This window comes from Neofelis nebulosa, chromosome 16, assembly GCF_028018385.1.
Source record: "Neofelis nebulosa isolate mNeoNeb1 chromosome 16, mNeoNeb1.pri, whole genome shotgun sequence".
Taxonomy (NCBI): Eukaryota; Metazoa; Chordata; class Mammalia; order Carnivora; family Felidae; genus Neofelis; species Neofelis nebulosa.
Genome location: NC_080797.1, coordinates 33396003 through 33413983, shown reverse-complemented (window position 1 = coordinate 33413983; position 17981 = coordinate 33396003). Strand labels below are relative to the sequence as shown.

Below are 17981 nucleotides of genomic sequence, written 5' to 3'. Positions count from 1 at the left end.
CCTCAAATTCTCCGAGTCCTTAGTGGTCTGACAACCCAAGGTGTACAGACAGAATCGGAAGCTCGGTAACAACCCAGAACAATGTGAAGGTAGGTTGCCTGTGGAGCCTTCAGCAAGAGAAAGCTGGTTCTAGAGAGAAGCGCAAACAAGCCAGACTTCAAGTCTTTCCCATTGAACCTGTTGGGTCACCCCTACACCCTGCCCTTGATTCCAGTGACCAGACAGCAGTCAAACCTTTGTTTTTTGCTTTATTGTACAAAAAGAGGGAAAACAAAACTTCTACAGTTGGCCTTAAGCTTAGGCAGACACCTCTAAGACATTCCCTCCCACCTCCCATGGTACAAATTCAAGTTGCGGTTGTTGTTGAAACCTACAAAAACACTCCTTAAATATTAGAAAAAAAGGGGAGAGAGTGGGGGGGTCCTCTGACTCCAACCATCCCATCCCAGTGCCAAAATGCACTCAGAGTGACCTCTTACAGCACCAACACCCCCACCCCCACAGCCCTGTTTGTACTGTAAGAATTTTTCAATTTTTAAAACAGGAAAAAAAAGCGCCCCATTCAAAGTTGTTTTTAAATGAAAACACATTCCACTAAAACACAACAGCGCAGGGGCATTCTAACAGGGAAATGGGGTTCTTTGCAGGGGCTCCTGGGAAGAAATAGAACCTATGAACCCCTGCGTCAGGGTCAGGACAAAGGAAGGGGAGTGGGAGCGGGGAGTGTCCCCCCCCGCCCCCCAATTCCCCCAACCCCAGCACCATGTCCAAGGCAAAGCAGATTGTCTGCCTTCCTTTGGGAGCGGGACCCACCTTTCCCATTCCACCTCCTGGGTAGAATTCCCACTCTTCCCCCATCACTTGACTTTCATTCAGGGGGAGAAGGCAGAAAAGCACAAAGCCCCAATTAAATAGGTCATTGACATGATTATAAGGAGAGAAAAAAAAGGCGCCAAAATTTAATCAAAAATTAAAAAATTTAAATCCACAGAGACCAGGTGGCTTGGCTTACTAAGGTTCTAGGAATCAGGGTACCCCAAATTTTGAGATGGCCAGGAAGGGTTAAAGGGACAGCCGCAAAAGCAGCCTTTGCAGACCCCTTCCCCAGCTGGGGGTTTGGAGGGACGGGGAAGGGAGCAGACCTGAGAAATCATAGGGAATGGGGGTGGGGAGCTGGAAGAGAGAGGGACAGGGAGGAGGGATGTGTGTTAAGAGCTTGAAGCCCAATTTCTGAGCCTCAGGTGGCCAGGCAACCTCTCAGATGAACTGGAAAGGCCTTTCCCACCAAGTAGAAGCTCTCGGGTCCACCCAATCTGTCCCTCTCCCCGGTGCCCTGCTGGAGACCAGCAGCAGCTCAGAGCCCTGTGGCCCTGGCAGAGGGAAGCAGGTACAGGAAGCATCAGAGTGGCTTCAGTAACGCCCCCCCCCCCCCCAAATTGAATCAGAGATTAGGCAAAGCAGAGGATGTGGAGAAAGGGGCTGACCCAGCCTGTTCCCACCAAGATCAACGTCTCCCTGGGCCTCACCAACCCATTCAACCAGATTCACAGACTGAAGTGGGCTCCCCCTTCTCTCTTCCACACACACACTCACACGTGCCTTTGCACACATCCACAGGTGCACCCATGCTATGTACAGGCGACACACACACACACGCACGCACTTTTCCATTCGTGCCAAGACCGTTTTAAAAAAGTCCCAAACCTACCCCCCTAAACCCACCCTCTCCCAGAAATGACAACAGAGACGGCAGCCGAGATCGGTAGGAAACGTCTCGTTGACAGCTCAGAGCTTAAAAAAAAAAATATATACACATATATAAAAAACACTTCTGCCCCCTCCCCCCATGAGTGGGTCCAGGCAGCTCCTTCCTGCAGAGGGCAGGGGAGAGGGCTATGGGGCAGTGCCTGTTTGCTCTTAGGCACCCACCCTCCTCTCCCCACCTGTTCCCTGCCTCCAGTTCCAATGTAGGGGTCCAGTCGGCAAGCCCCTCTGGGAAGGGAGGGGTCTTCCCCAAGCTTCCACCCTCCCATGGGTTGGGCTGCAGGTGTAGAGGGCCTCACCGAACTCTTTGGGACCCCCCACCCCACTCCCAGGTCCATTGTCCATGACGGAGCCGCAAGTGCAGAAGAGGGGTGGGCCGGCCCGGTCCAGTGGTGGCTCAGTCTGATGGTTGCGTTCCCTGGAGGGCCCCCCAGGGCTGATGTCTCGGAGGCAGCAGAGTCCTGGCCTGGGCTCCTCCAGCCCCTCCCCCACCGTATTTTGTTTAAAAAAAAAAAAAAAAAAAAAAAGAAAAAGAAAAAGAAAAAGAAAGTGGGGGAGGCCAGGGAGTGGGGGATAGAACATGGGGGAGAAACAAAGGTGGTTGGTTGGGGAGGGGAGCCCCAGGTGGGGCTGAGCCTCAGTTGGAGTCAGAGTCCGAGGAGTCTCCCGACGAGGAGGAACTGGAGCTGCTGCCCTCAGACTCGTTGTCCTCGTCCTCGTCATCATCCTCGTCGTCGTCCTCGTCCTCATCATCCTCCTCATTCTGGGGGGCAAGGGGCGGGCAGTCAGCGGGTGGAGTTTGTGGCAAGGTCCGCCCGACCCTCCCACCGTGCCCGGCCGCCTCGCCTCGTCTCCGTCCTCGCTCTCATCCTCGCTGCTGGACTCGGAGGAGTCCCCGCCGTCCTCAGAGGAGTCCCCGTTCTCATCCTCCTCCTCCTCTTCATCCTCGTCCTCGTCGTCCTCGTCCTCATCCTCGTCCTCCTCAGACTCCTGGGAGGGAAGGAGGTGCGTCAGTGGTCTCCGCCCCGGCACTCGGGGCACCGCAGACCCCTTCCTGGCCTTCCCCCGGCCGGGCGGAGCTCCTTACCGACTTGGACTGCAAGGCGGTCCGGCTGGACTTGGGGTTCGGGCCTCGCAGCTTGGTCATGCTCTTACGTTTCTGTAGGAAAGGCCAGAGACAGACAAAGGGAGCAGCCGTGAGTTCCACACAACGACTCCCCAAACCCTCCCTTTCCCCGGCGCCGCCCTGCTCCCCGACTCACATTGGAGATGTACTCTTTATATGCTGCACGGTCCTGGGGAGACAGACTCTGTGGGAGACAGAGGAGGAGGGAAAGGTCGGAACACGCCGCCCCCCCCCCCCCCCCGCCCCCTTGAACTTCTGCTGACAAAGCGTGTTGACCAAGAGCCAGGCAGTGGGCTAAGCATTGAATGCCATCGTCCCATCTTTTTTTTTTTTTTTTTTAAATTTTTTTTTTTCAACGTTTTTTTATTTATTTTGGGACAGAGAGAGACAGAGCATGAACGGGGGAGGGGCAGAGAGAGAGGGAGACACAGACTCGGAAACAGGCTCCAGGCTCCGAGCCGTCAGCCCAGAGCCTGACGCGGGGCTCGAACTCACGGACCGCGAGATCGTGACCTGGCTGAAGTCGGACGCTTAACCGACTGCGCCACCCAGGCGCCCCATCCATCGTCCCATCTTTACCCCTGCTTTCCTCCCCATACCTTGGGCCTCCGCAGAGAGCCCTCCCCCAGGATCTGAGAACACAGCTCCCGTACTACTGCTTAAGATGCCCCGAATCCTTTTCTAAGCTACCTCCTCCTAGGGCTGTTGGTTTTCCTGTCCCTCCTGTTGTTTTACCCGAGTGCAGACTCGAGTTAGGGCCTTCCTCAGCTCAGAGAAGCCTCCCCCCACCCCCCCACCCCGACAACGGCTAACATAGCCTGGCATCATCATTCCCACCCAACAAGCCTGGAGCCACAGATGAGGCAGTCTGGGGCTCCCCAAACTTCTGCACACCTAAACCCTGCTAACCTAAACCTATCTCCCAGGGTCCCTGGCGAACCTGCCCGGATGACTGGGCAGGGACACAAGGGACTCTCCCGTTACAGATCTGACCACTCAACCAAGGGACAGAAGGGGAGCTCAGAGGCTTGGGGCCAAACCAGAGTCTGGGAGAGGTCCTCTGGTCCTGGATGGAAGTAGGAAAAGACAATCTGATTTGGACTATTCTGCCTACTAGCTGTAGGACCTTGGGTAACCTACGTAACCTCTCTGAGCCCTAGTTTCTCTTCTTTAATAGCAACTGTCGGGACTTCAATAGCAACTACAGGGCTGCTAGGACGCTGACTGCAATCATGAATGCGGACCAGCTAGATGAGGCCTCCTTCTTCCCAGGGTCCAAGCCCGCTCACCTTGACCCAGAGGTCCAGGTGTACTTTGTACTGCTTCTGCTGCTCCTCTGCCAACTTTTTGTAGTGCTCCTTCTGGCTCTGGGAGATGCGCTGCCAGCGGCTGCCAATCTCGACCATGCGCTCCTTCAGCGGCAGGTGGTTCAGCTCCCCGTTGGACAGCAGCTCCTGGGAGAACTTCTGGTAACCGTTCCTAGGAGGTGGGGTGGTGCAGGCAGGGTTAGGACCCTGGCCCAGCAGCCCTTCAGCCGTGACCTTCCCCAGTGCCAGGGTGGGTTCCGGACACGGGACTCACATGGGAGGCTTCTTGGGTTCTCCTTGGAACTTCATCTTTTTGGATGAGTTCGCGGCAGCTGGGGGTGCCCGCATCTCGCTCAGCTCTCTCTGCGGGGACACCCCGAAAGGTCACACTCGCTCCACCCCCCCTCCCACCCAGAAACATTCCTACCTCCTGCCCCGTGCCATCAGTGCCTGAGCCGGCTCTCCTTTTACGTCCCGGGGGAGGAGGAGAAACCGAGGCAGAGCCAGGGAGCCACTTCCCAACAGCTCACACCTGGGTCAGGCGCCGTTGCTCGAAAGTGCAGTCCCAACTGCACCCACGTGACCGGCATCACTGTCCCCACTTTACTGATGTGTGACCGAGGCTCAGAAAAGGAAGTTGGGAGATTTGCTCGGGGTCACACAACCGAGGCTGGGCCTTTTGGGTCCATGGCCCACCCAGGGAGGAAAGCTGCCCACCCAAAAGGATGCTCCCACCAGTGCAGTGGAGGGGGGCGGCCCCAGCTCCACCCCGCCCACTGGGCCGAGCAGCAGAATCCTTCCCACCTCGTATCGCTTTTGGTCTTCGGCTGCCTTCTTAATCCACATCAGTTTCTCCTTCTTCTCCATGTTGTTCCAGGTCATCTCCATGGCTTTCAAGGCCTTTACCCGGTCATTCTGGAGACAAACAGGGGTGTCAGCTATGGCAAGGGTCCCCTGGGGCCGGAGGCGGCCTGTGTAGGCAGCCTGCTGAGCAACCCCTTTCCAGCTCCCTGCCACCTTGAAGCGGGCCAGGTAGTCCCCGATGACGCTCTGTTGCCAGATCTCCTCAGCTCTCTTGGGCGACTCAGGCAGCTTGCCCCGTTCCTCGCGGTCCCCGCCTGGCTTCCTCTCCGACTGGGCCTTCAGCGCAGCCTCCCGGGCCTTGTACTTGGCCTGCGGAGGGATGGCAGTGGCGTCAGCCTTCCGGCCGCCCCAAGGGGGCGCGCGTTCCTCAGCCAGCAGTTGAAGTCTCCCCCGCCCCCCCCCCCAACCCCCTCGGCAAGGGCGGGGAGCGCAGAGCAGAGGCAGAGGCGTGGGCTGGTGCAGATGTCTCCAGCCTGGGGCTCAGCCCGCCAACCGGCTCTGCTCCCCAGGGAGCCAGAGCCCTCAGCTGACAGCTTCCCGCCTTCCGGCCTGCGGAGCTCCCAGCCTCGCTCGCTCGCTCGCTCGCTCGCTCTGAGCTCAGGCACACGTGTGGCTCACACAGGCCAAGGGTGAGGAAGTGAAGCTAGCCCCTGGGGGAGAAGCGGCCTGGTCTCGGCCCGGCAGCCCCTCTGGCCTAGGGAGCCTGACCTTCTTCTTTTCCGACAAGTCGTTCCACATGCGGGCCAGAAGCCGGGTCAGCTCGCTCTCCGAGAGCTCGGGCCGTTCCTCTTGCAGCTGCCGCCGCTTTTCTTCAGAGAAGATGAACATGGCCGACACGGGCCGCTTGGGCTTCTCCGAGCCTCCCTACAGGTGAACGACGAGGGCCGGGTTCCATGGGGTGTTGGTGGGGAGCCCCATCTTCCCCCCTCCGCCCCAGTTCTGCCCCCTGCCCACCTTGCCCCCTTCCTGGGAGGGCTTCTTGGAGGCTGGGCTGGTGGCCTGCTTCTTGTTGATGCTTAACATCTTCTCCTCCCCCAGGACCCGCTGCTGTTCCTCCTCAGGAAGGCTCTGGTCCAGAGACAAGAGGTGGCATGGGGCTGTGCACCTGGCTCCCAGCCTGCTCCCAGGATGTCCAAAGGGACTTGTTCCATCCCAATGCCTGTCTGCCCAATGCCCCGCCTATAACAACGCTCACCTCTAGAAAACGGAGCAGCTCCACTTCGTAATCTTTCTTTTTCTGGGGAAGGAAGGGGGAGTCAGGGTCAGGCCCTCCAGTTCTCAAGGGACAGTAGTCCTCTGCAAAATGTCCAGAACCTGGACAGGACCTCCTTTTCCCCTATAGATGGTAGACATCAGCCCAGACACCACCAAGTCTGCAGCAGGCGCCCGAGATCCGTTTGGTCAATTCCTGACTGACCCCTAGCTGGGGCCAGATGTCATGCTTCAGGTTTCTGAGGCCAGGCCCAAGGGTCTCCAGAAGTTCCTCAGCATAGCTCACCTGGTCACACTTCTTGTGATAGGCATCCTTCTCCTTCTGGGAGAGCAGCTTCCACTGCTGGCTGCATAACACCATTCGCTCAGTGCTGGGCACGTCCTTCATGTTGGCCATCAACTCCGCGCAGTACAGCGAGTAGCTGTTCCTATCAGAACCAGCAGGAAAGGAGGAGCATCTCCCTGAGCGACCGGGGCGGCTCAGGGCGACAGGCTTCCTCAACTTCGGACGCTGGCCGATGTTGCTGGGCCCAGCTCCCTAGATGCCCGCTTGCCCTCTCGCCCACCCCACCCCAGGGCAGCGCTCACGGAGGTGGCTTGGTGGGTCGCCCATCAAACTTGTCCTTGAGCTGGCGTTCGGCCTTGGTGAGGGTGGACTTGGTGATGCCCTCCTCACTGATGTTCAGCTCGGGGTGCTTCTGGATATAGTCACGCATAATCTCCTGCAGAGTGAGGTGGGGGGACGGAGGGCAACGGGGTGTGGGGTTAGCCGGGGCCGGGGAGGGGGGAGAGCCGCTGGGGAGGGGAGGCAGGGAGCAAAGCTGGGGGGGTGGCCGTGTGTCTGCTATGTCACACGAGACGTGGTGCCCTGCCCTGCCCTAGCCTGAGATCTCATGGAGGGGAGGGGGACGGGGAAGGTAGGGGCAGAGGTGAGGGGCCCAGAAGGCCCCTCCCTCAATGGAGGGACAGGGAGTGACCGCCTCCCGCAGAGTGCGGAGGTCACAGAGATGGAGGGCAGAGGCTCTTGAAGAGCCGGATGGGGAGGAGCGCAGCGGAAGCCTAACCTCGTACTCCTTCCGCTGCTCCAGGGCCTTATGAATCCATTTCAGCCTCTTTTTGTCCGAGAGCTGAGACCACTGCTTCCCCAGGGAGTCCTTCACCTCCTTCGTAGTGGCCTGCAAACCAAAAGCCGTCAGACACACACAGGCAGCCAGGGGCAGGGAGAGGGGAGGGGGAGGGGGGCACAGAGGCCCCCGCCCCCTCAGGCCACAGGAGGTCACATGAGTGTCCCCCACAGGCCAGGAGGGGAAGGTGGAGAGGCGGGGGTCCCGCCTGGGTGCAAGGGGACAGGCTCACACACGCACGCACGCACACGCTCGCACGCCAGCTGGCCCAGGCCCTGTCCATGCAGCCCACCCCTGGGGAGGGGCCTCCTCTCCTGCTCCCCTGCACCGTGCCCGGCCGACCTGGCGCGGCTCCCCCCTTGCCACCACCGTGCGCCCTCCATCCCCACCCCCTGGCCGGACACTCACATCTGGCCGCACTTTGAGATACACCTTCTTCTCATGAGTGTACCACAGCTGCTGGGGGGTTTTGGGCTTCTCGGGGATGTCCGACTTCTTGGCATTCTGGATTAGGTCAGGGTGATCCTCCCTAGCCAGGGCACGGGGAGCAACAATCAGCAGGTGCGGGGGGGGGGGGGGGGAATCCTGCCCGGGAGACCCCGTCTAGCTGCCCCACCCACCAAGGCTCCTAGGCCTATCAATCGGGGCCTCTTGGGACAGCAGCCGCCTGCCTGTCCCTGCCCTTGAGCATGACCCACTAGGGTCTACACATGACCCATCCATCTTCCATGCCTCACAAATGGCAAACTCGAGGCTCTGGTCAGTGTCACCCTATCCTGCCACACCCAATGCCCTGTGGCCCTCCTCTGGGCTCCACTGCCTTACCTGAACCGGGCCAGGTTTCGCTCGAACTCCTGTTTTTCTCTCTGGAAGTCCTGAATATATTTCATCTGGGGGAGGAGGGGACGGGGTCATCCAGGACCCAAAGCCTGAGCTATAAAAACCACCGAGTCCTCCTTGCTAGCTATTCTGCCTCCCAGTGGTGACGTGGACAGAGGGTGGCATGAGCTCGCAGGAGATGGTGGCCTGCCTTCCAGTGGGTTGGGGAGACTCAACCGTAGCCAGTCACAGTGAGCAGTGACCGGGCTGGGACTCCCCCTGACCCTACCTCCCCACCTTTCCCCAGCACCGCAAAACTCTCCATGAGGAGCTGGGGGTGGGGGGGGGGGGGGCGGTGTAGGCCTCCTCCGGATCATTCCCTCCTCCAATGATCCTCCAATGTCTGTGGCAGCTGATAATGGTTTGCTGCCTCAGGGGTGGCCCATAGGGCCAGGGCCAGGCTGGACCTTGTTTTCGAGGGCTGAGGGGAGATGGTGTCGAAGGAACCTAGAGTGAGTTCTTGCAATGTAAATGACATTCTGACAGATCTGTCTCTTGAATTTGGGTTTTCTTCCCAAGCCACTACATCCAGTTCCCATTCCTAACCCCCTCCCATCACCTTCTTCCCTGCCTCCAATCCTTTCTTCCAGGCTCCTTCCTCAAACTTCCTTTCCAATCCGTTCTTTCCTTTCCTCTCCTCATCTGCCTCCTGTCCTGGCTCCCACTCGATGTCCAGCTCTCCTTTCTCCCCCATTCACAAGAGTCAGCCTTAGAAGGGACCAGGGGCTCATGACAACTGAGCCTAACCCCTGCCTCTCACAGAAGAGGCACGAGGCACGGGAAGGGACAGCTTCACTTTCCCCTGTGGTTCCTGCAGAAGACAGGGAGCAGCGCCCAGCCTACCCTGCCCCAATTTTGGCCCTCCTCACACAACTCAGCAGCCTTCAGAACAGGAAGGCACCGTACGGATCGGGCTTACTCTCTGCACCTCAGATAAAGACCATGTCCAGAGAAACGAAGTAACTTACCAAAGGTCACATACAGAGCAATTCAGTGGTAGTCAGGACACCAGGCCCCAGTCTTGCGTCCCCCAGGCCAGCACCCTGTCCACCCTACCATGTAGCTTCTTGTCCTTCCCTGGTCCTTGGACCCTCTGCCTCTCCCTCCCATCCTGTGTGTGTCTGGGCATCGTGTGTGCAGCCAGCTCTGCAACATCCCCATCAGAGGGGTCAAGGAGAACTCCGCCAGTTCCTACTCCTGCTTGGCCTGGGCAGCCGGTTTCCCCCAGCCAAGCTGGCTCCTTTTTGGGCACAGAACCAAGGGCACGTGAGCCTGCAGCCAGAGTACACAGACCAGAAGAGGGCTGCGCGTGGTGTGCCGGCTGGGTTATGGCTTTGTTTCCTCTTCCGGCAAACGTGCCCTCTTGCCTCTCCCGCTGCCCCTCCCCGACTCCTCTCCCTGGCTCCACCCTGCAAGTCCAGCACCAGCGGTGTCTGTCTCTCTCCCCACCCCAACTCCCTCGGGCCCTGCTACAGGCTTTGCTGCCAGCTTCTGTGAGGGTCCACCTGACCTCACTGCGCTCGTGTCCATCCCTGCCCTGGGTGACTCGGGTAACCTCCGCCCAAGGTTAAGGATCTCCGATGGCCCGGGATAGCACAAGGCCCCAAAGGACAGGGTATGTCCTTGGGCGAACATGCGTACGGAGGAAGGAAGCCCACCTAATAATGTACGGATGGACATGGCAGTGAGAAGAGCACCGAACCCAAGTCCTGCTCTGCTGTCACTAGTTGTGGGACCCGGGACACGAGTGCCACCTGAGCCTCAGTTCCTTGCCCACAGGATCGGAATAACCCCTCCTCCGGGGGGTTACCTTTCCAAGGATACGGCACACATCAAATGAGACCACGCTGGGAAATGTCAGAGGGTGGACCTGCTGTGCCAGCCTCAGAGCGAGGATGCGTGCACAGGGGCAGAGCCGTGTGAGAGAACGCTGTGAATGGTCTGGGGGGCAAAATGTTGGTCTGAGCGCCTGCTTCAGTTTGGATTACACCTTCGACAGTGCCCGTGCCTGACGGTGTGTGGGACGGGGAGATCAAGTGTGGCTGCCCAAGACCCTACACTCTGCTACGCTGACCCACCCGTATCCCTGACACTGAGTCCCTCTGTCTGAGCCTCCCCCCCGACGGCTGACCTACACCACACCAGCTGCTCCCTGCCTCCCCCTTCCTCCCGCCAAAGCCCCCCTCCCCCCACCTTCTTCTTCTCCGGCAGCTCCTTGTATTTCTTGGACAAAATCTTGGTCAGGTCCAGGTTGCTCATCTCAGGGTGGAGTTTCGCATACTTGGCCCGCTTCTCCATGAAGAAGCGGAAATAAGGGGTCAGGGGCTTCTTTGGGAAGTCCGGGTGTTTCTGGAAGGAGGGTCAAGGACACGGTGAAGGTCAGACAGCATCCGTTCTTTGGACCATTCCTCTCCTACATGCCATGCTCCTCCTCTTGGAAACTCACCTTGAGTTTTTTGCCTTTGTAAGGATTTTTAACGTGTTCCTGAGCATCAAGGATCAATTCTGTCAACGTACGGAACTTCCTCACCTGGAGGAAGAAGGGAAGTGAGTGCAAGAGGACGTTCAGGACAGGGAAACACCACCCCAGAGCCTACCCCCTTTTCCAGCGGGTCTCCTCTATTTTCCACTAGGCTGAATTTATCACGGGAGGAGCAGAGGCCAACAGCCACACAACTCAGACAGCCCCTGACACCCCAGGCAGGCACCCAGGCGCTGGCCCATGCCTACTGCAGAGGACCAGGCAGTCCGTATACACCAAAGGACAGCAACAAGGTGACCACCTGACCTCGATGCGGTTGTCCATGCCAGCACCTCATTCAATCCCCAGAACAGCTCAGGCGACAGAAGCTCCAAGACGGTAAGTATTCAAGGCCACACAGCTAGAAAGTGGCAGAACTGAGAACTCTAGGCCAGTGCTGTCAACCATGCCACCTCCCAAACGCACAAGGGCGACCACATGAGCACCTCGCCTGGTCTCTTTCCTTCCTGTTTACAGACTTCTGTTTCCTCTCCCCCACCAGGAAGGTTGAGGCAGAGTTCGTGTAGCTGTGTCAGGAAGGCGGGGGGGGGGGGGGGGGGGGGGGGAGATCAGTTACCTCATTAGAAATCTCCACCCATTTGAGCTTGCACATATCTCCAGAAAAGTCTTTAAATGCTACTTTTTCCCAGTCCATATGTGACTCGGTGGTTTTGAACTTGGAGCTGTCGTTGGATGGAAGGTTGTTCTTCATGCATTCCAGCAAAGTCAGCATGTCTTCCTGAGACCAGCGGTCTGGGGAGGGGGAAGAAAGGCAGTCATGCCCAGCTCCATCCTTTCCCCTCATCTCTTCCCTAGTCCTTCTTTCCCAGAGAACCCCACATCCCTGGTTGCCTCCTATGGGAAGGCACGGACAAGACACGACCTTGTCATAAGGGAAAACTGTGACCATATGGATTAGAGCTAGGATTCCCGTCCAGAAGGCATCAGGACTACGACCGTTTCTAACACGCTAGGCCGCCACAGGCTACTATTTATTACAGGGGAGAGGAAGAAATGAGCTACAGTGATTTGGGGCTCGGTGGGAAAACAGCTAACTTACTGGGAGAGGGGAGGAAGGCACAACACATTTATATGTGTCGCCAAGTTTAAGTTCTAGGCAGACACCGGAGATGTGCAAAGACAGGATGGAGTGTGGGCAGTAAGGAGAATCCATGCAGACGTTTTTCTCCAGCGTAACTGGAAACTAACCTTAAAGACATGGGTATCCCATCATCCCCCACTCCCTCTTGGCCTCTCAGGGAAGACCAAAGGAAAATTTGGGGCAAGTAAGAAAAATGGAGTGGAAACAGACGAACCATACAGGGGAGTTGGGAGGCAAGACGGGCAGGTGGGCAAAGGGCTCTGGCTCCAGGGAGAACCGGATCCCCTGGGTCCAGGGAGTTGAGCCCAACTCCCTAGGGAGGCAAAAAAAAAAAGGGGTGGGTCTGAACCAGCGATTTCCAGTCACTGAAATACAGCTCCAGAAGGCCACCCTGGAGGTTGGTGACTCTGGAAGGCGAGGTAGGAGAACAGATATCCAAGGCTAGTAGTCAAAAGGGCTCTTCATTTGCATTTGCATCTGGTCAGGGTTTCCGCAGGGTGGGTCACATGGACCCATAATCCTTTCTCCTCTCAGTGTCCCACGGTCATGGCCAGATGCTCATCTTCATCCTACCCCCTGCCCCCCCCCCCCCACGGGATCCCTACTGGATGGGGTAGGGTCTAGTTATGGACGGCCTATGGCTTGGAGCCTCAAAGCCACCAAAACATCCTCTCTCTCCACCTGCCTCACCAAAAATCTTGTCCTCTTAATAACAATAAAAACCTGAAAAGCCTTTCCAATCCCTCTTTTCTCCCTCTTCCCCCCACATTCCTCGTCCTACCTCCCATTCCCCGACACCGGGTGTAGAGAGGGCACACTGGGGTCTGCCTGGGAATCCCAGAAAGAAGGCTCGCACAGGCCTCCCTCTCCCTCTCTGAGAGAGGAAACGGAGTGTGAAAAATACAGCTTACTGTCTCAAGGCCAAATAATTTGGGTTTGGTCGAACTTAACTCATAAAACCGAAGACGCCGACCTCATCTCAATTCAGAGAATGCAGACGGCAACCCTTGTGAAGGAGAGCGGACCCTGCAGACAGCCATGTGAAAAAGAGACCTTAAGTTAAAGAGCTCCTACCTTGGCCTTTGGGGGCGGCCATTTCCAGGTCTGTGGGGCAGTCAGCTTCTCCGTTCATTCTTCAGCCGTCCAGCCACCTCCTCCAGCCACCTCCTCGGGTCGTGCTGGCCGGGCAACCCGCGGTCAAAACCACCTCACCCTTTAGGAGAGATACCAGTCCCCCACTCAGGCGGGATGCGAGGTGAGAGACTTTCTATTCCTCCCTCCCCCAAAGGGGAGGGGGGCACAAGTCCACACTTTCACGGAGACTGCCAAGACCCTAGTAGACCCAATGGGTCGGTGGGTGTGGGAGCGCCCCCCCTCCCCCCCGCCCCAGCCCCAGCCCCTGCAGCCCGGCTCCACCGCGTGCGCCCTCCCCTGCCCACGCGAGAGACTGCTCCCAGCTCCCGCGTGCAGCTAGCGCCCGCCCTCCACCCTCCTTCCCCCACCCGGGCAAAAAAAAAAAAAAAAAAAAAAAAAAAAAATCTCCTCCTCCTCCTCCGTGCGCCCGCCCCGGGGAGGCCCCAGGCTGGAGGGCGGGGGAGGAGGAAGGGCGGGTAAAGGGCGCGCGCGACCGCGAAAGCGGGCACGCGCCGCAGTCTCCTCCTCCCGCCTCCCCCCGGCCGGTTCCCCCCGCCTCCGCAACCCGGCGGGGACCCGGACGCAGCGCAGCCGCCGCCGGCCCCGGAGCGCAGCGGCCGCACCGCCCCCGGGGACCGGATCCGGATTCCCGCCGCCCCCCCTCTCGGGCTCCCGACGCCGTCCCCGCCCGCCTGGGCGGGCGAGCAGCCGGAGAGAAGCGGCCTAGCCTGCCCCCCGCCCCCGAGCCACCCACCCCGGCCAGAGGCGCCGCCACCGCCCAGCCACCCCGACGCGCACGGAGGAGCCCGGCGCAGAGGCGCGACCACGGCGGGAACCGCCGCCTCCTCCCCCGAGCTTGCGGCCCAGCCCCGCCGGCGCCCCCGCCCCGGCCTCCGGGGAGCCGAGCCAAGGAGAGGGCGGGAGGACGGCGGCCGGGAGGCGGGGGCGCAGCGCTCACCGGCCCCGCCGCCCCCTCCGGCGGCCGGCGAGAACTGCGCCTGCCGGCTCGGAGAAGCGCGGGCTCCTCTGCCCGTGGCCCGGGCACGGGCCTCGCTTCCTGCCCTCCCCTCCCCCGGCTCTCGGCGTCCTCTCCAGTGCCCTGATCCTCTTTCGTCCAGTCCCCCTGCCTGGAGGGCGCCCCGGGTCCCCCCTCGGCGTCTACGGCACCCGCGGCTCGCTCCCCGCCGCCCGGCCCCGACCCCGGCGCGCGTCCTCAGCCGCCTCGGTTACCCGGCGCAGCGCGGCCTCCGGGCTTCCCGCTCCGGCGTCTCCCTCCCCGGCTCTGAGCGGCGGCGCCCTCCCCCGCTCGGCCGGGCACAGCCGCAGCTCCCTCCCGCGGCGGCAGCGGCTCCTCCTCCGGGCGCGGCGGCGGCGGCGCTGGGGCGGCGGCTGCTGCTGTGGCGGCGGCGGCGGCGGCTGTGGCTGCTGCTGCCTGCTGCTCCTCGCGGCGAAAAGCACAAAGCACAGCGCCCTCCGCCTGCAGGCAGCCCGCCCGCCGCCCGCCCGCCGGCCCCGGCCTCAGCTCGCACACCCCCCGCCGCCGCCGCAGCCTCCGCCGCCGGAGCGGGGAGGAGGAGGGAGAAGGGAGGAGGAGGAGCGGGAGGGGGGGCGGGAGAAGCGGGGCAGCGAGCGCGTCCTTCCCCGTAGAGCGCACACCGACCCCCGGGGAGCGAGCGCCAGCCCGCCCGCCTCGCCGGCTCCGCTCCCTCCCACAGCCTGCCCGGGCGGGCTCCGCGGGGGGCAGCTGGGAGGAGGGGCGGGAGCTGGGGGGACCCGGGCGGCCGAGGCGGAGGGAAGGAAGGAGGGGAGGGGGGTGGTGGTGGTGGTGGTGCTGGTGCTGGTGGTGGTGGTGGTGGCGGCGGCTGCTGCTGCTGCTGCCGCCGCCGGGGAGGGGGGGGGGGCCGGGGCAGGGAGACACGCAGCCGCCCGGATGGCGGCGGGGCTCGGAGCCGAGGCGGGCGGGCGCCGAGAGCGACCTCGCCAGACCCGCGGGGGAACTAGCAGACTCGGCCGGCGCGGGAGGGAGGGCGCGAGGCGCGGCCGCCAGATGGTGCCCGGAGGGGCCCCCCGGCGGCTGGGAAGGCTGAAGGGGTGCCTGCAGCCCTGCTTCGGAGCTCTCCCCCAAGTCCTCCCAGCTCAGATTCGGGCTTCCACGGCCGTCCTCACCAGCTCCCCTCTCCCGCCTCCTGGAGCGGGCGCTCCGCGCCCACCCTCATCCCCGGAGCGTGGCCACCGGCTTGGGGCGCACGCACGCCCATCGCGGCGCCAGTCTTCGGTGCCTGCCTCGCGGTCCCCTTGCTGCCGAACAGCACACACACACACACACGAAACTTACATAAAAAAAATTTGTTTTACCCCGACAAAATGCCCTCCCTGCGAATTAAAAAAAATAATAAAAAATTCCCTTTGCTCCTTACACCCCGGAAAAGGTGAGGAGGCGATGGGCTCCGGCGGAGGAGCCGCTCTGGGAGCCGGTTCAATCCAGCCCGGCATGGCTCCCCAGGCCTGCCCGGGCGCATGGAGATCGGCGCCGCCGCCACTCGCAGCAACCCCTCTCCCCCGAAATCCGCGGAGCCCGGGCTCACTTACCGAGCGTGTGAATGGGAGCGCGGGCCAGGGGCACCTAGGGGTGCGGCGGGCCGAAGAGCTCCGCCGCAGCTCCGCCGCAGCCGACGCCGGGGCAGCGAGTCGCCAGACAAAGCCCGAGATGGCGAAGCGGAGCGACGGCTAATGGCGAGCCCCACGCGCCGCGCTCCGCCCGCCCCGCTCCGCCCGCCCGCCCGCCCGCCTCGGCGCAGCGCAGCGCCGCTCCGAGCGCTCGCCCGTCAGAGCCGCCTCGGCGCCGCCGCCTCCCGGGCCACACCGGCCTCGCCTGGCCCCTCCGCCTCCTCCGGGCCACTCCGCCTTACCCCTTCCCTCCCACCGCGATGGGGGCTGCAGGAAAATAAAAAAAGAAAAATAAAAATGCTTTTCTTTCTTTTTTTTTTCGGGGGGGGGGGGAAGGGTTGGCGTGTTGAGACTTTTGGGGTTTTTTTGCCCCCAGCTCGCACTCACCTGCGGAGCCGCCGGGAGGGCTGGGGGTGGGGGCGCGCGGGGCTGGAGCCGGCGAGCGCGGGTTGAAAGCTAGCCAAGCTCTGCAGCGCCCGACCCGGGCGTATACGCCGCCGCCAGTCCCCGCAGAGAAATCGTCCTCCTACCCCCGCCTCCATCGCTCTGCGTTTCTCTTCCAATCAGCCGGTCGCTTGGCGGCTCCTCCATTCTCCGGCCAAGCCCGCTGCCTAGAGCGAGCTCCACTCCTCCATCTGCTAGCCCGGCTCTTCGCTCCCCTGCCGGGGCCGGCGAAGCGACGTGGGGCCGGAGGGGGATTTGCGAGGGAACCTGCCTGCTTCCCGCTCCCATTGCTCCCTCCCCACTGCCTCCTGCCTCCTGCTTCTCTCCTGCGTCTTTCCAACTCTCCCCTGTCGCCACTGGTGTGTGTCTGAGTGTGTGCGCGGGTTTTTTTTTTTTTTTTTTTTTTTTTTATTGCTCTTTGCTTTTGCAACCCTGAAGCCAAAGCGAGGGGGTGGGGGATAAAGGAGGGGGGGGGTGTTACAAAAAAAAAAAAGAAAAAGAAAAGGCAAGAAAGAAGCTCTTAGATTTGCAACACATTGAAAAACCTGGGGAGCACCCTGCCTCGCTGGATCTCGGCTTCCCGCGAGGGCCTTCCGGGTTTTAGAGCGAGCCTCTCGTTGTTCTCAAAGCCCCTCACCTCCGCCGGGTTTAGGATCCGAGGAGTCCGAGCAAAAAGTTCTCCCCCTGGGCCGTAGCAAAGGGTGTCAGGGTGGGAGTTGGGATTTCTCTAGAAGCAGCAGCCATCCCCCCAACCCTGGTGTCGGTAGTTGGGCCGAGGTTAGGGTGGAGAGCATAATCCCGTTGGGTCTGAGCGAAGGGGCTTCCGGGGCGAAGTGGGAGCCGGGAGACCGCGCTTCGCGCATCTCCCCCTCGGTCTCTGCCTCCGGTCCCCTGCCAGCTCCCCCTTTAATTTTTTTTTTTTTTTTCCCTCTCCTTTAATCTAATTTCTTCCAACTCCACCTTTGTTGTTACCGGCGTCACGCCCGGACCAGCCAATCCCCGCCATGCAATCAGCTTGTCAAAAAGACTCGGCCAGCCCTGGGAAAGCAGGCCGCGGGCGCTGCTCCCCCCTTCTCCCTCCAGCGGCGGCGGGGAGCCGCGAGGGGAGCCTGGCACCCGGGCCTCGTCGCCTGAGCCGCCCCGGGGCAGCCTTCGCGTAGGCCTCCGGCACTCCACCATCCTGCCGAGCGGGTGTCGAAGGGCCTGGGCGGGCACCACCAGCCACCCTCCCGCTGCCGTCGGTTGCGGTCGCCCGTCCCGGCCTCCCCTCCTCAGAGGAAGGGTTGTCGGGACGCTGGGAGCCAGAAGACTGAAGAACGCCTGCTTCCAACAGGCGAGCCTGCGGTCTGGGCCGTCGCTCCCCGGGCAGCGCCATGCCTCCAGGCTCCCGGGGCCCGCGGGCTGCCAGTCTCCCACCCCGACACTGCTAACTGCCCACATCTCATCCGACCGGGTCACCGGCCCCTTGGACTCTCCCCTGGCACACAGCCTTTTCTATCCTCACTCAGCGGCCTCACTGCTGCTGTAATTCCTCATGTCTCCTGGGAGCAATGAGATTCCTTTCCCAGGACTTCCACAGCCCACATCTGCCACGTTTTACAGACAGGGAGGAAAACCCTGTCAAAGATCTGGTGTGACCGGATTTTTTAGTCGGAGAGGAGAGGCCGATTTACCTTGATGCTAATGAAGCTTAAGCTAATGGGCCCTCTTTTGCAGGGCCTGTGGGGTGACCTGTACTTAATTTTGTTTCATCATTTGATATTATTTTTGTTAAAGACCCCCCGCCCCCCCCCCAATTATACAAGTTAGGTCTCCACAAATCCGGCTCTGCCCTTGC

The 17981-nt window shown here is 60.9% G+C and overlaps 2 protein-coding genes across 9 annotated transcripts; one reads left to right on the top strand and one right to left on the bottom strand.

Annotated features, from left to right (window-relative positions):
• Nucleotides 1–231: 231 nt before the first annotated feature.
• Nucleotides 232–16474, bottom strand: UBTF (upstream binding transcription factor). Of its 8 annotated transcripts, XM_058705162.1 has the most exons (21): nucleotides 15623–15809; nucleotides 12974–13112; nucleotides 11375–11550; nucleotides 10723–10806; nucleotides 10470–10625; nucleotides 8223–8287; nucleotides 7806–7926; nucleotides 7338–7448; nucleotides 6862–6995; nucleotides 6560–6701; nucleotides 6257–6298; nucleotides 6016–6129; nucleotides 5770–5925; nucleotides 5215–5370; nucleotides 5002–5112; nucleotides 4472–4560; nucleotides 4180–4369; nucleotides 3027–3074; nucleotides 2852–2923; nucleotides 2611–2754; nucleotides 2402–2527 (listed from the first exon to the last, which is right to left on the bottom strand). In XM_058705162.1, exons 2-21 carry the CDS (start codon nucleotides 13029–13031, stop codon nucleotides 2402–2404), a joined length of 2295 nt encoding a protein of 764 aa, XP_058561145.1. In that variant the 5' UTR covers nucleotides 13032–13112; nucleotides 15623–15809. The 8 variants fall into 8 exon arrangements, with proteins under 8 accessions (XP_058561142.1, XP_058561138.1, XP_058561139.1 ...); XM_058705159.1 differs by lacking the exon at nucleotides 15623–15809 and adding an exon at nucleotides 16088–16474 and having other exon boundaries at nucleotides 232–2754; XM_058705155.1 differs by having other exon boundaries at nucleotides 232–2754; nucleotides 15623–15810.
• Nucleotides 13148–17304, top strand: LOC131496955 (basic proline-rich protein-like). Its single transcript, XM_058702833.1, has 4 exons — nucleotides 13148–13154; nucleotides 13620–14393; nucleotides 15537–15908; nucleotides 17228–17304. The coding sequence occupies exons 1-4, from the start codon at nucleotides 13148–13150 to the stop codon at nucleotides 17302–17304; spliced, it is 1230 nt and encodes a 409-aa protein (XP_058558816.1).
• The last annotated feature ends 677 nt before the right edge of the window (nucleotides 17305–17981 follow it).